The 14,808-nt window shown below is 36.8% G+C and overlaps 1 protein-coding gene across 1 annotated transcript; it reads left to right on the forward strand.

The window, feature by feature from the left end:
- The first annotated feature begins 6,201 nt into the window (after positions 1 to 6,201).
- LOC121390517 (putative ferric-chelate reductase 1) lies at positions 6,202 to 13,792 on the forward strand. Its single transcript, XM_041522347.1, has 4 exons — positions 6,202 to 6,482; positions 11,438 to 11,651; positions 12,382 to 12,458; positions 13,178 to 13,792. The coding sequence occupies exons 1-4, from the start codon at positions 6,287 to 6,289 to the stop codon at positions 13,444 to 13,446; spliced, it is 756 nt and encodes a 251-aa protein (XP_041378281.1). The 5' UTR covers positions 6,202 to 6,286; the 3' UTR covers positions 13,447 to 13,792.
- The last annotated feature ends 1,016 nt before the right edge of the window (positions 13,793 to 14,808 follow it).

The raw sequence follows: 14,808 nt of genomic DNA on the forward strand, positions 1-14,808 counted from the left end.
CCTAGTTTCAATCGGTAAGAATGGACACTAAGTTTGGTTAATTTACAAACGTGTAACAAATTTGCATACAACAGAGTGAAACAAGAGTCTGTGACGTTGAAATACCCTTAAAAATAGACTAAAACGCGACTCCATAATCATTACTTCTCAGACGCATGTGCGTTTTTAAAAATATGAAAAATGCATTTTGTGGTATTAGAAACACCAGGATGACCAGAAAAACTTCGGTTGTACGAAAACGGATAATCTAAACAATAAAATCTAAGTAATTTTTTATTTCAGTGATCATAATCGGCTCCAATGGTGTTTAAAATCTAAGGTATGTCTCTTTAAACCAAAAAGTGATCATTCTTATTTCACATCAAGGCAGATTGGGTAACTTCCCAGTTCTCCATATAACATATCCACAGGCGTTGACTTTTTAACTGGCAACAGAAACTTTATGAATTTATTTTGTAACGTTTCTAATTAAGACAAGTTTTTAAAACCCCAAATCTCGCAACCAAAAAAAAAAATAATAAAAAAAAATAATAATATTAATAAATCTCGCAACCATAGGTTGTACCATACAATCAAACAATTTCAAGAGAATTTGTACAGAAAGTTCATACCGCATTCCTTGTTTTAAAATAAAAATACATAACTTTTTCGGATTATGAAAACAAAGCTTTTCTAGTATTAGTAAACTTATTAAACTTATGAAAAATTATTGCAAGGTACTTGTAGATCTCTACATTCTCTGAAATTATGTTTCCTAAATTAAATAGCTTTTTTTATAGTGCTTTTTGCTACAACCAAAAATTAAAACCTTAGTCTTCGTGCAATGGGTTCGCAGCCTAGTTTAAGACCACTACACCCTCTTCTCTCTCACAAACCACTAACAACTAACCCACTGTCCTGGACAGACAGCCCAGATAGCTGAGGTGAGTTTTGTGCCCAGGACAGTGTGCTTGAACATTAAATGGATATAAAGTAAAGTAAAGTTTGTTTTATTTAACGACGCCACTAGAGCACATTGATTTTTAATCTTATCATCGGCTACTGGGCGTCAAACATATGGTCATTCTGACACTGGTGTTTTTTTAGAGGAAACCCGCTGTCGCCACATAGGCTACTCTTTTACGACAGGCAGCAAGGGATCTTTTATTTGCGCTTCCCACAGGCAGGATAGCACAAACCATGGTCTTTGTTCAACCAGTTATGGATCACTGGTCGGTGCATGTGGTTTACACCTACCCATTGAGCCTTGCGGAGCACTCACTCAGGGTTTGGAGTCGGTATCTGGATTAAAAATCCCATGCCTCGACTGGGATCCGAACTCAGTACCTACCAGCCTGTAGTCCGATGGCTTAACCGCTGCGCCACCGAGGCCGGTCTAATTGGATATAAGCACGAAAATAATTTGAAATGAAATGAAATAGCCCCTTCTTCACTCTGCAGACGCGCGTGTAGTTTAAAGGTGTTTTACTGAAAACCATAAGGGCGGGAGTTAGCTCAGTCGGTTGAGTGCTTGATTGAGGTGCTTGCGTCGCAGGATCGAACCACCTCTGTGATTCCATTCAACTGATTGGGTTTTCTCTCGTTCCAACCAGTGCTCCACAACTGGTCAAAGACCGTGGTATGTGCTTTCCTGTCTATGGGAAAGTGAATATTAAAGAGCCCTAAGTGCATTAGGAAAAAATTTAGCAGGTTTCCTCTGATGACTACGAATCAGAATTACCAAACGTTTGACATCCAATAGCCAATGATGAATTAATCAATGTGCTCTAATGGTGTCGTTAAACAAAACAAAGTCTCCTTTAAAAAAAAAAACCGATAAATAAAAGTAACTACAACATTATTACGTTACAATCGTTATTAAACATTTCACAGCCAGTAGAATTAAGACACTTTTGATTAATATATGACGCGACACCTTTATTTTCGTAACAGGATCAAAGATGGCTGTCATCTCGAGATAAATGTCTGCAAAAGACTATTCATCAACTCGGCGAAATACAAGACGCGGCGCTTGTTTGGTTCGGTAAGAATTACATAACGGAAATGGCACTTCGAGATGTCACTCTTCGACATCTAGACAAGAGTAGAACTATACAGGAATTCGTTTTTAACGTTTCCCATTCCAAGGAGACTAATTCTGAATTTGCTAGGCATAATGTTGAGTTTAGTTGCACAATTTTGAGTTTGTTGCAATTTCAAGTTTGTTCGGCACAGTTTTAGCCCAGCTCTTCAAATATTCCAGTGGATGCATATCCTAACATATCTTTTGAAAAAAAATATCCAAATATTTGTTGGGGTCGAGAACCAAGTTGAGTCATGAGTCATTAAACATGTTTGTTATTCCCTATAGTGCACTCATGTTCGTTTTCATTGAAAATACATGTACATTATCACATATGAGAGAGAGAGAGAGAGAGAGAGAGAGAGAGAGAGAGAGAGAGAGAGAGAGAGAGAGAGAGAGAGAGAGAGAGAGCGACAGAGAGACAGAAGGAAAGATAGAGACAGAAGGAAAGATAGAGACAGACAGACAGACACACAGAGATAGACAGAGACCGAAAGAGACAGACAGACAGACACAGAGAGAGAGAGAGAGAGAGAGAGAGAGAGAGAGAGAGAGAGAGAGAGAGAGAGAGAGAGAGACAGACAGACAGACAGACAGAGAGAGAGAGAGAGACACACACACACACACACAGACAGACAGAGATAGACAGATACAGAGACAGACAGAGAGAGAGAGACAGACAGACAGACAGACAGACACAGAGAGAGAGAGAGAGAGAGAGAGAGAGAGAGAGAGAGAGAGAGAGAGAGAGACAGACAGACAGACAGACAGAGAGAGACAGAGAAAGACAGACAGACAGACAGAGAGAGACAGAGAAAGACAGAGACAGAGAGAGAGCAGAAAAATGCCCGCTACTGGTTTATGCGCTTCACAGTAAACCCAGTGGCCGCGTTGGGAACCAATCAAATAGTTCGCGAATGTTAGCGAAACGTTTGCTGGATGAACTTGGGGCAGGTGCTCGTGTCAACTGAAGGCAAGACAGGCCAAGAATTCGGACAAAATATGAATTTCCGTTACGTCAGATGTTACATAATCGTGCCATGACACATATAATATATTTGGCTTCTGGCAGGCCATGTCATTTCATGCTAATTCACTTTTAGTGGTTGTATCCAATTAATGCACAAGCACGCAGTTCACGGTATATTCGTCTGCTCGTAGGCTACTGTATGGAAACAAACCACAGTTATTTACCAAGTATGTTTCTATAACGCGGTGTTAGTGGCTTTGATTAATACCAGTAGGCCCGTGGATTTTTTTTTTTTTAACCTTTGCCTGCCTGGGTCACATAACCCTGAAAAGGACAACCCCTAGAGGGGAGTTCAGTCAGAGCGAGCAGAATTTTTTTCGTTAGACTGCTTTGTGCGCTTCACGGTAAACCAAATGGCCACGTCGAGAACAAATCAAATAGTTCGCGAACGTTAACGAAACGTTTGCTGGCCGAACTTGGGGCTGTTGTCCAGCTCTTTCTCCCAGGATATTGGTTTAAACAAACACACCAACTAAACCTGACCGGAGTGCGCCCATTTTTCACACTAAATGCACTACTTATGCATTAGCTAGAATTACCATTAAGAAATCTTCATTGTTAACAAGGGGCGATACGTAGCTCAGTGGTACACATAGTTCGGTTTGGGATCGATTCCCGTCAGTGGGCTTATTGGGCTATTTTTCGCTCCAGACAGTGCACCACGACTGGTACTTCAAAGGCCGTGGTATGTGCTATCCTGTTTATGGGATGGTGCATATAAAAGATCCCTTGCTGCTAATTGGAAAGAGTAGCACATTGCATGGCGACAGCGGGTTTCCTCTCTCAATATCTGTGTGGTCCTTAACCATATGTCCGACGCCATATAACCGTAAATAAAATGTGTTGAATGCGTCGTTAAATAAAACATTTCCTTCATTGTTAACAAGTTATGCTTGTTTGCAAATTACATGCTCTCCCTGTCAACTTCAGTCTAATAAAAAAAGAAAGAAATATTATATTTAACGACGCACTCAACACATTTTATTTACGGTTATATAGCGTCAGACATATGGTTAAGGACCACACAGAGTTTAAGAGGAAACCCGCTGTTGCCACTACATAGGCTACTCTTTCCGATTAGCAGCAAGGGATCTTTTATTTGCGCTTCCCACAGGCAAGATAGCACAAACCATGGCCTTTGTTGAACCAGTTATGGATCACTGGTCGGTGCATGTGGTTTACACCTACCCACTGAGCCTTGCGAAGCACTCACTCAGGGTTTGGAGTCAGTATCTGGATTAAAAATTCCATGCCTCGACTGGGATCCGAACTCAGTACCTACCAGCCTGTAGACCGATGGCCTAACCACGACGCACCGAGGCCGGTCCAGTCTAATAAATGCCACTAAAAAGCTGTCTACCAAAAAATAGCCAATTCACCTTAGGTTTTACCGCCAAATACCATTCTTCGCTGTTCTTTTAAAAAATAAATTAAAGGGACAATCCTGAGTTTATGACCATTTTAAAAGGTTTTCAGCGAATAAAATATCTACATTTTCTTGCTTAGAATATGAATATCTCTGCATAACCAATGTATTTCAAGACATCGTAATGTTTTATAGTATGTCAGTATTGATTTTTGTCCAAAATAATTCCGTATACATGTAAAAATTTATTCTTTATTTATCTGTATATTTATAACAGGTTAAAGGGACATTCCTAAGTTTGCTGCATTGTAAGATGTTTCCGACAAATAAAATATTTCTACGATTAAACTTACATATTAAATATATTTTCTTGTTTAGAATATCAGTGTCTGTATATTCAATGTGTTTCTGGTCCTCTTAATATTTGTAAGAAGACCAAACTGGAGTTTGTCTTCAAATAATTTCGTACGTACGAAAAAATCCTTTTTTAGGAAATATAATGAAATTTAACCTAGTACAAATATTAGAACGATCAGAAACATGTTTAATATACAGCCACTAATATGTTATGCAGAAAATTATATTTGATATGTAATTACAGTCGCCAAAACGTCTCTGTTAGTCGATAACATCTTAAAACATTGCAGCAAAGTCAGGAATGTCCCTTTAAGGAAAGATAGTGTTCTAAACTTTAAAAAAACCCAGTCTTGCTAGGGTTAAACACTCGGAAGAGTGCATTGAGCGCTATTTCACGACTTCGTGTTACCATAAGCGTACGAGACTGGGGGGGGGGGGGGGGGTTGCAGAAAATCCTCTAATTCGGGCAAAAACGATAGAAATATTCGAGCAAAATGAGCTGGCCTAAAGACTTTTCAACATGTATTTCTCACAATATTAGTTATAATCCATGTACAATGCATAGTTATTCGTTTGTAACCCTATATAGCTGTTTGGCAGTAATGCTATTATGAATAAATCTGGTTAGCCAGATTTGGGCACTTTTGTTTAATTCAGGCAAAAATTAGGCTAACCTCTCCCCCCCCCCCCCCCCTCCCCGTACAAAATTGGGAGCTCGTACGCCTATGCGTGTTATTAAGTATAAAGAATATGGCAACAATTTCTATGTTCTTTGAAGGTTATTAACAATAACAACTAATAACGGTAATATATTAGTTTATTTTAAAAATATAGTTGTTTGTATTTTGCATTAGTAAATATGTTGTAATTAATTTGGTGAGGTGAGGTTTGGTTTTATTTGACGAACGCTAGTAATTTTCTAAGTCTGTAATTTGTTTAAAAAAATGTTTACCAAGTTTAATATTGATCAGAAAATTAAATTTGTTAATAACGAAAATACCCTCGACCCTGTGAAATATTAGTTATAATTAGTTAAACGAGAAATACGTTTTAGCAACAAAATGCGTAAACAAATTGTATAACCCCTTTCACATGTACGTATCCGCCCTTGTTTATGCCTTTTCTCTTTGTTACTAACATTTCATAGTTCTAAATTAATTGCTTGCCCTTTCTTTGTCTTTGGATGAGGTCAATTCGTTTTGTGTCCTTCTAGAGTTTATCCTGCGAACGTCCGATGTTCGGGTTTGCGCGCGTGAATAGGCCAATAGCCCATTTACCTGTCATCATCGTTGGACGTCATAAAACAATCCCAGCCAATGACGAATGACAGTCGCTTTGTCATCTTGCTCTCACGACATTTAAATATATACTAACTCTGTCCTATAAAGTCATTTTCTTTAGGACTTCGGACGAATCTGGAGCAACTCGCGGTCCGCTGTTTAGCACCAATCGCAAAACAAAACTCCCCAAAATGTTTCTGTTGGTTCTTTTGACGGCTTCTGCGTTTGTTTCGGTTTCCGCCTACAAAAATGGCGCGCCGACTTTTTTGTGTGCAGGGACTTTTAACAGACCTGTGCATGAAACCAACCTTCCGAATAACAAACCGGCGCCATACAAATTTGTTATGAACGCTACTGGAGTATACCGCCCGTCAGAACCAATTTCTAGTAAGTTGTTTTTTATTTTAAAATTTTTAAATATTCTTTTACCGTGTTTGGTTTCTTTGGTTTATTTTGTGGGTGTGGGTTTTTTTTTTTTTTTTTTGTTTTTTTTTTGGGGGGGGGGGCTACCTTTCTTTATATGCATTCATATATATTTTAGAAAGTGGGAATCGTATGGTGGAGATATAAAGCCATCTGCCTTTTCCAGTCTCTGGACATTTTAGTATTGTTTTTTTGTTTGTTTGTATGGGGTTTTTTTTGTTGTTGTTTTTTTTTGGGGGGTGGGGCGGGGGGGAGTGTTGTGATTTTTTCGTGCGGTTTTGTTTTGACTTTTTATTTGGGCTTTTTGTCTTTGTTTTGTTTTTGTGGGTTTTTTGTGTGGGTTTTTTTTTTTTTTTTTTTTTTTTTTTTTTGTTGGCGGATGGGTTGGGGTTTTTTTTAGTGTTTTAGATGCAAAATATGTAATATATATCCTGTTTAGGTTTAAGCTGTTGTTTTCCAGTTAATATGTGAATTAAATATGATGGCAAAAAAAGGAGAGAAAAAAGTGTAATATTAAAGTTGCATAATGGCAGTTTCGTGTCTAATTTTTGTTTTGAAATGTAAAATATATACATTCAGTTAAATGCCTGTAAATTTGCAACCAACTAAATTTAATAGTAGTAAAACATTAACAGTCTTTAGAGGACGCTCGACGACATTGAGTGCATTCATTTGAGACAAACACTCTGTAACGTTATTTCAGGCAGATGTTTGAGATATGTTTCCTGTCTTTGTGCAACACATCTGGCAGTAGTAGTTAGTAGTAGTAGTAGTAGTAGTAGTACTAGTACTAGTAGTAGTAGTTAGTAGTATTAGTAGTAGTAGTAGCAGTAGTAGTAGTAGTACTAGTAGTAGTAGTACTACTACTAGTAGTAGTAGTAGTAGTAGTAGTAGTAGTAGTACTAGTAGTAGTAGTAGTACTAGTAGTAGTAGTAGTAGTAGTAGTAGTACTAGTAGTAGTAGTTAGTAGTAATAGTAGTAGTAGTAGTAGTAGTAATTATTATTAGTAGTAGTAGTAGTAGTAGTACTTAGTAGTAGTAGTAGTAGTAGTAGTAGCAGCAGTAGTAGTACTAGTAGTAGTAGTAGCAGCAGTAGTACTAGTAGTAGTAGTAGTAGTACTAGTAGTACTAGTAGTAGGTAGTAGTAGTAGTAGTAGTTAGTAGTAGTAGTTAGTAGTAGTAGTAGTAATAATACTACTAATAATAATCTAAAAACAAATACAAATATAATAATTCTCTTGTTATATTTGCAATGAATGCATTTGCAATTGTTTTGGGTTTTTTTTTTATTAATGAAAGATGATCGTATTAATAACTGTCTGCCGGGTTTTACTATTACTATTACAATTACCATTACTATTACTATTACACTTACTATTACTATTACTTTTATTGTTATTATTATTACTTTTACTACTACGATTACTATTACTATTACTAATATCTTACGTTTGAGTTGAATCAACAATAAATCCCTTGTGAAATGAAGCGGTGTTGAAAATTCAAAACAGAAACGAAAATAAATGTATAAAAATAGTTTTTTAAAACAACATTTTCAGTATCATTTCATTAGTTTCGTGTTAGGCCATGTTGATCTGATCAAGATTCTAACTTTTGTAAAATGACAGTAAAAAAAATTAAATGAAAAAGGGTGTTTATTAGTAACTGACGAAACTTTTATTTTAGTAATATTTTTAGATATTTCATTAATAATGTAATAATGCAATCTAATTTCTAGATGATATATGATATGATATGACATATGACATGACATGATATGATAAGATAAGATATGATATATGATATGATATGATATATGATATATGATATGATATGATATGATATGATATGATATGATATGATATGATATGATATATAGAGGATAATAAACGAGGTCCCAGTTATTATTAAAATTATATCCGGAGTAAAATAATTTTCACTTGAAATGAAAATGATTTCACGAGGGACATAATAAGATATATATATGATATGATATATGATATGATATGATATGATATGATATACTACGCTACGATACATTATGACACGATGTGATATGATAATATTTTATATGATATGATATAGATTAATTTTTCATTGTTAACGGCACTTTTTTGATGCGATGCGATGCGATATGGTATGATATAACGTTTTCTTACACACCCGTTGGTGAGAACATCATTCGTTATTTTTTATAACACATACTTGTTAACACATATACGTGCGATAACATTTAAAAGACACACGACTGGCTGCTCCTAGGCGATGACCAGGTCACCAATGTCATACAATCCAATGAAAAAAAAAGAACAGTCGAATCGATCACTCCGTGACGTACAAGTTAACTTGCAATTGACTTGCCTGTGGCGCACAAGTTAAATAAAAGCGCAAGGGCCGTAAATCTAGGTTTTTGGCTGGAAAAGGCATTAAAAACTTTTTTTTCAGGATATGTAAGAAATAGAATACAACATTCGTGTCCGTTAGATATCATTTATCTTACAACTCGTTGTTTAAAAACGTATCCAACTCGCTTTCGCTCGTTAGATACTTTTTAAAACAACTCGTTATGAGATAAATGGTATCTAACGGCCACTCGTGTAGTATTCTTTACATATACAAGGATAGAACTATATGTTATACACAACATAGGCGATGTGATTTATCTAATGTGTTGTTTAGATCACAGTTAATGTCCTTTTATTATCTTTGATGCATTAAACTATTGCTACATACAATACAGTGGCGGATCCAGAAAATCCATTTAGGGGCGGGGACCCAATGACATGAGGCGGAATGCCAAGGGAACTTTGAGGAAGGTTTGGAAAGGGATCGTAATTTTTTTTTAAAATTAATATATAATAAAATTATAACTCACAAAATTTAGGGGGGGCGGGCCCCTCCCCCCCCCCCCCGATCCGCCTCTGCAATAGATAGTATTCCTTACATTTCATTTTGCTTATTTTGTTGTAAATAAAATACGAGCAGAAATGTGCCGCAAAATTTAATTTCAAAAATGCACATTAATTAAATTTAAATTCTTTAGTATGTGACATACAAGTACACACAAAAGTATTTAAATAGATAACGTAATCAAATGCATAACGGTTACAAAGTAAATTTCATTTTAGTGACACCACTAGAGCACATTGGTTAATTCATCATCGGCTATTGAATGTCTAACATTTTGCAAATAATCGTCAGCGGAAACCCGCTACATTTTCCAGTATTAGCAACTTACTTTGTTTTAAAGTCATTAAAAGGACACTTGTAACGAGCGTGGAAGATCACAGGTTTCCCGTGAGCCCCTCCCCCACCCAACACACACGCACGCACGCACGCACGCACGCACAGAGAGAGAGAGAGAGAGATACACACTAAAAACCACACACACACACACGCACACGCACACACACGCACACGCACATAGAGAGAGAGAGAGAGAGAGAGAGAGAGAGAGAGAGAGAGAGAGAGAGAGAGAGACGTACACACAAAAACACACAGACGCACACACACACACACACAAACACACACACACACAAACACCACCACAAACACAAACACGCACAAAAGCACGCACGCACACGCACACAGAGAGAGAGGGATAGACACACATACATAAAAACACACACACACACAAACACACACACACAAACACACACACACCACCACCATCACCACTACCACCACCACTACCACTGGATCCGCCAATGATATAAACTATACTGACGTCCAAAAGAAACTTTATATGGCTTGAAACTGTATTATAGAAAACCAACAAACGGTATGGTGGGATATGAAAGTATCATGAAGTTCAACATCTAATTGTAACAGTGCACTTCGTGATACATGCAAAGTGTTTGTAAAGTGGTTTCTAAATTAGTTCATTCCGAATTTATCAAATTATTCCAATTTACATTTTCTATAGGACGTCAGTAAATATTATGTACTTTTTTAAATCTTATATACATACACATACACATACACACACACACACACACACACACACACACACACACACACACACACACACACACACACATACATACATACATACATATATATATATATATATATATATATATATATATATATATATATATAGGTATATAGGTACACAATAGTATATAAAATATATACACCTATGTAATATATATAGTACATTAACTAGTAAACAGAGAATAATACATGAGTGGCCGTTAGATACCATTTATCTCACGAGTTGTTTTAAAATGTAGTATCTAACGAGCGAAAGCGAGTTTGATACGTTTTTAAACAACGAGTTGTGGGATAAATGGTATCTAACGGACACAAATGTATTATTCTATTTCTTACATATCCTCAAAAACTAGGTTTTAAGCAAATTTTAACATATTTTTCGACTAAACGATATTTACAGCCGTTGCACTTGTAGCTAACTTACGCGTCACAGACACTTGATTGTCAAGTTAACTATATATCATAGTGTAATCTATTTCCACTGTTGTTTTTCATTGGATGCATGACACTGGTGACCTGGTCATCACCTAGGAGCTGCCAGTCGTATGTCTTGAAATTGTTAACACACGTACGTGTGTTAACAACTCATGAGTTATCAAAAATAATACATGGTGTTCGCACCGACGAGTGTGTAAGAAATAGAGGATATTTCATGTTTTTTGTCAAATATGATTTATATCTCATCGAGTGAAGTTTGCAATCATATCTCACGAGTCGCGCTTGCGCGTCGAGTATGATATGGTTGCAAACTTCACTCATTCATTCTTACACATTCATTCATTCTTACAGTGAAATTATCGTCATCGAGTGACTGATGACACTTTTATTTCACTGATATTTTAAGATATTTCACTAAATGTTATATAATAATGAGGAATATTCGTACATGTAAAAATAAAGACTATGTTCTTCGTTATGTTTCAGTCACTCTTCACGGGAACGGGGTCTCGTTCAAGGGTTTCTTCGTGACGGCTGACACGACGACGGGGATGTTCGACGGCAGCGTCCTCAACACCACCATGGGGGAGAAGGCCGTGCCCAGCTGCGGCATGACTCACGTCGACAACAGCACGAAAATGGCCATCACCTTGGTGTGGACTCCCCCGAAACGCGCCCACGTCGGAAACATCCAGTTTGTGTAAGTTAAATGGTGGGGTGTTTTTGTTTGGTTTTCTTGCTCCACGACTGGTACATCAAATGATGTGGTATATACTGTCCTGTCTGAGGAAATGTCTTGCTGCTTTAACGGTAAGAATAGCCATCGATTGACGAAATAACCGTGTTAAAAGTTAAAATTTCTTTTGTGCTCCACGACTGGTACATAAAATATTATGGTATATACTGTCTTGTCTATGGGAAAGTTTTAGAGAGAAAACCTGCTAAATGTTTTGCATTAGTAGCAAGAGATCTTTCATATGCACCGTCGCACAGATAGGATAGCATACCACGGCCTTTGACATACCAGACGCGGTGCACTTGCTGCAACGAGAAATAGTCCAATGGGCCAACCGATGGGGATCGATTCTAGACCATTACATTGATCATATTTGAGTTCGCTGATAAGAAATATTTGACATATATATTACTAATACACACACTACAGGAAGAAACCCGTCAGTACCTACGTATTTAACCGGAACATTATTGAATATAGTGTGTGTATTATTGTTTAATATGCGAAATATTTATTATCGGTGAATTCGAAAAACATAGGGTTATTGTTGTATTAAAGCAGGAATCTTTGCCTACCCTATGGTAGGTAGGCATCCATTCCGTGTTTTTATTATACAGTTATCTCTCACGGCAGACATATGTTATATGCTGCTGTTGTAGCTGTTGTTAATAAGGGTTTTAAATTATTTTTGTAGTGCCACTGTTGTTTACAACTTCACCTTGTACTGGAGCAACGTCAGAAGCGATTATCTAGAACCGGATATGACGCAATGTAAGCACACTATTTGTGATTCAGCTTTTCTTTTTAGTTTTTTAGTTACGGCGAAGGGAAGGGAATTTGTATGTCTGTCTGTGTTGGTGTTTGCGTGTGTTTGTGTGTTGGTATTTGCGTGTCTGTGTGTTGGTGTTGATGTTTGCGTGTTTCTTTGTTGGTATTTGCGTGTCTGTGTGTTGATGTTGGTGTTTGCGTGTGTTTGTGTTTAAGTATTTGCATGTCTGTGTTGGTATTTGTGTGTCTGTGTGTTTTTGTTGCTGTTTGTTGTGTGACGGTATTTGCGCGCACGCGTATTTACTGTGTGTGTGTGTGTGTGTGTGTGTGTGTGTGTGTGTGTGTGTGTGTGTGTGTTTGCATGCGTGTATTTGTGTGTTTACATTTGCTTGTGTGTTGCGTTTTGGGAGGTGGTTGTGCTATTTTTATTTATGTTTTTTCTGTAGATGTTTTGTTTGGGTTTTTTTTTTTTTGGGGGGGTGTTTGGGGGGGATATTTCAAAAATATATATAGTTGTTTTTTGTCAGGTTTGGTTGTTTGTTTGTGGGGTTGTTGTTTTGTGGGGGGTTTTGGGGGGGGTGGGGGTGGTGTTTGTTTTTTGTTTGTTTTGTTTTTGTTTTGTTGTTGTGGGGGGATTTCTTGCTTTGCTTTTGGTGGTTGATTTTCGTTGTCCTATTATGCTATCAGTTTTTAATGCTTACATTGTGTCTGGTGTTTTACAGATCGTGATCTCGATGTTGTTATGCAAGAGATGGCGGCCGAACAGCAAAAACTGATACTGGCTCAGCAGAAACTCATTAGAGAACAACAGGTCAAGATGGTGAAAGATGGTGCTCAGAACGCCCAAGGAGCGAACAAAGGACAGAATAGCCAAATTTACTATGATCCATATTATCCTTATTACAATCCGACCGTCGTAGGCGCACAGCAAGGGGCCACGCCTCAATCGGTGGGATCCAGAGACAATCAAGGTCAGGGACGCCAGGGTTAATAATCATGAAGAAGGGCACACAACTCTAAAACTTAAAGACACGTTGCATTCCATATGAGATACAATGATCTTCATATCTTTTGGACATGAAAAATAATAATAGTATACAATAATATATATATATAGGTTATGTATAGACAATTTTGTAATACATACATAATAATTAGAACACAGTAATGCGAGTTTTATTGCACTAAAGAAAAGAATTTGTTGATTAGCAACTATTGCCATACCTGCTGCATCAACTCCTCGGCGCACTGGTATGAAACACATTTGGTACTATTGAACGATAATGTGTTACACAAGCGTTTTATTGTTCTTTTGGAAATAAATATTTAAAACATCATCTGGTTTCGTGTTGAATTAAAATTCAAAGCTCCAGCGGGTTTCCTCTCAAAATCTGTGTGATCCATAACCATATGTCTGACGCCATCGAACCGTAAATAAAATGTGTTGAGTGCGTCGTTAAATATAACATTTCTTTCTTTCTTTCTTTTTGCTTTGAAATGTAAACATTACATATTTAAACGCGCAGTCCCTGGTCTCCGCCCGTAAAAAAAATAGACACCAAGTCTAGTTAATAATCAAACCTGCAAATCATTTGGATAAAGTTACAACTTAGTGAAACAAGAGTCTGTTAGGTTGAAACGGTGAAATACTAATAAAAATAAACTAAAACTAAGGCGTATTTTCACCTAGACTCCAGTTTCAACCTGTAAAAATGGCAACTCAGTTTAGTTAATTTACTAATTGGGGTACAACAGAGTGAAACAAGAGTTTGTGACGTTGAAATACCCTTAAAATAGACTAAACCGCGACTCCATAAAAGTTACTTCTTAGACGCACGCGCGTTTTTAAAAGAAAAAATGAAAAATGCATTTTGTTATGTTAAAAACACCAAGATGACTATAAACACTGCGGATGTACAGACATTTAAAATCTAGACAATAAAATCTAAGTAAAGTATGATTTCAGTTTTCAAAAACGGTTTCGATAATGAAAAATATGCTTTAGTGTTTGAAAACTAGACTGTCACTTTTAACTATATAACAAATAAATATAAAAATAGCAAAACATGGTACTTGTAACTGCGATACTGCACCTTTAAATGTTTTGTTCTCGGGTCGAATGCCATTCTTCCAATCTGATTACAATTAACTCTACTGGTCTACCAGTAGATCTAACAGCATTGTGTGGACTCCTATGTCCAGGTGACATTTCATCTATAAATAATAATTTAAATATCGACCAATTACACTTCGCCTTTTATAGCGTTATTCGGGAGCATAGAAATTCTAAAAATATCGGGCGAGACCATTTATACAATAGGCGAACTTGTTGGTCTGTTTCAACATTGAAAAA

Source organism: Gigantopelta aegis, chromosome 15 (genome assembly GCF_016097555.1).
Source record: "Gigantopelta aegis isolate Gae_Host chromosome 15, Gae_host_genome, whole genome shotgun sequence".
In the NCBI taxonomy this organism is placed as follows: Eukaryota; Metazoa; Mollusca; class Gastropoda; order Neomphalida; family Peltospiridae; genus Gigantopelta; species Gigantopelta aegis.

Coding starts and splice junctions, on each gene's coding strand:
- LOC121390517 (XM_041522347.1), top strand. CDS start 6,287: ATGTTTCTGTTGGTTCTTTTGACGGCTTCTGCGTTTGTTTCGGTTTCC. Junction 11,652..12,381: donor GTCGGAAACATCCAGTTTGT/GTAAGTTAAATG, acceptor TTATTTTTGTAG/TGCCACTGTTGTTTACAACT. Junction 12,459..13,177: donor AGAACCGGATATGACGCAAT/GTAAGCACACTA, acceptor GGTGTTTTACAG/ATCGTGATCTCGATGTTGTT.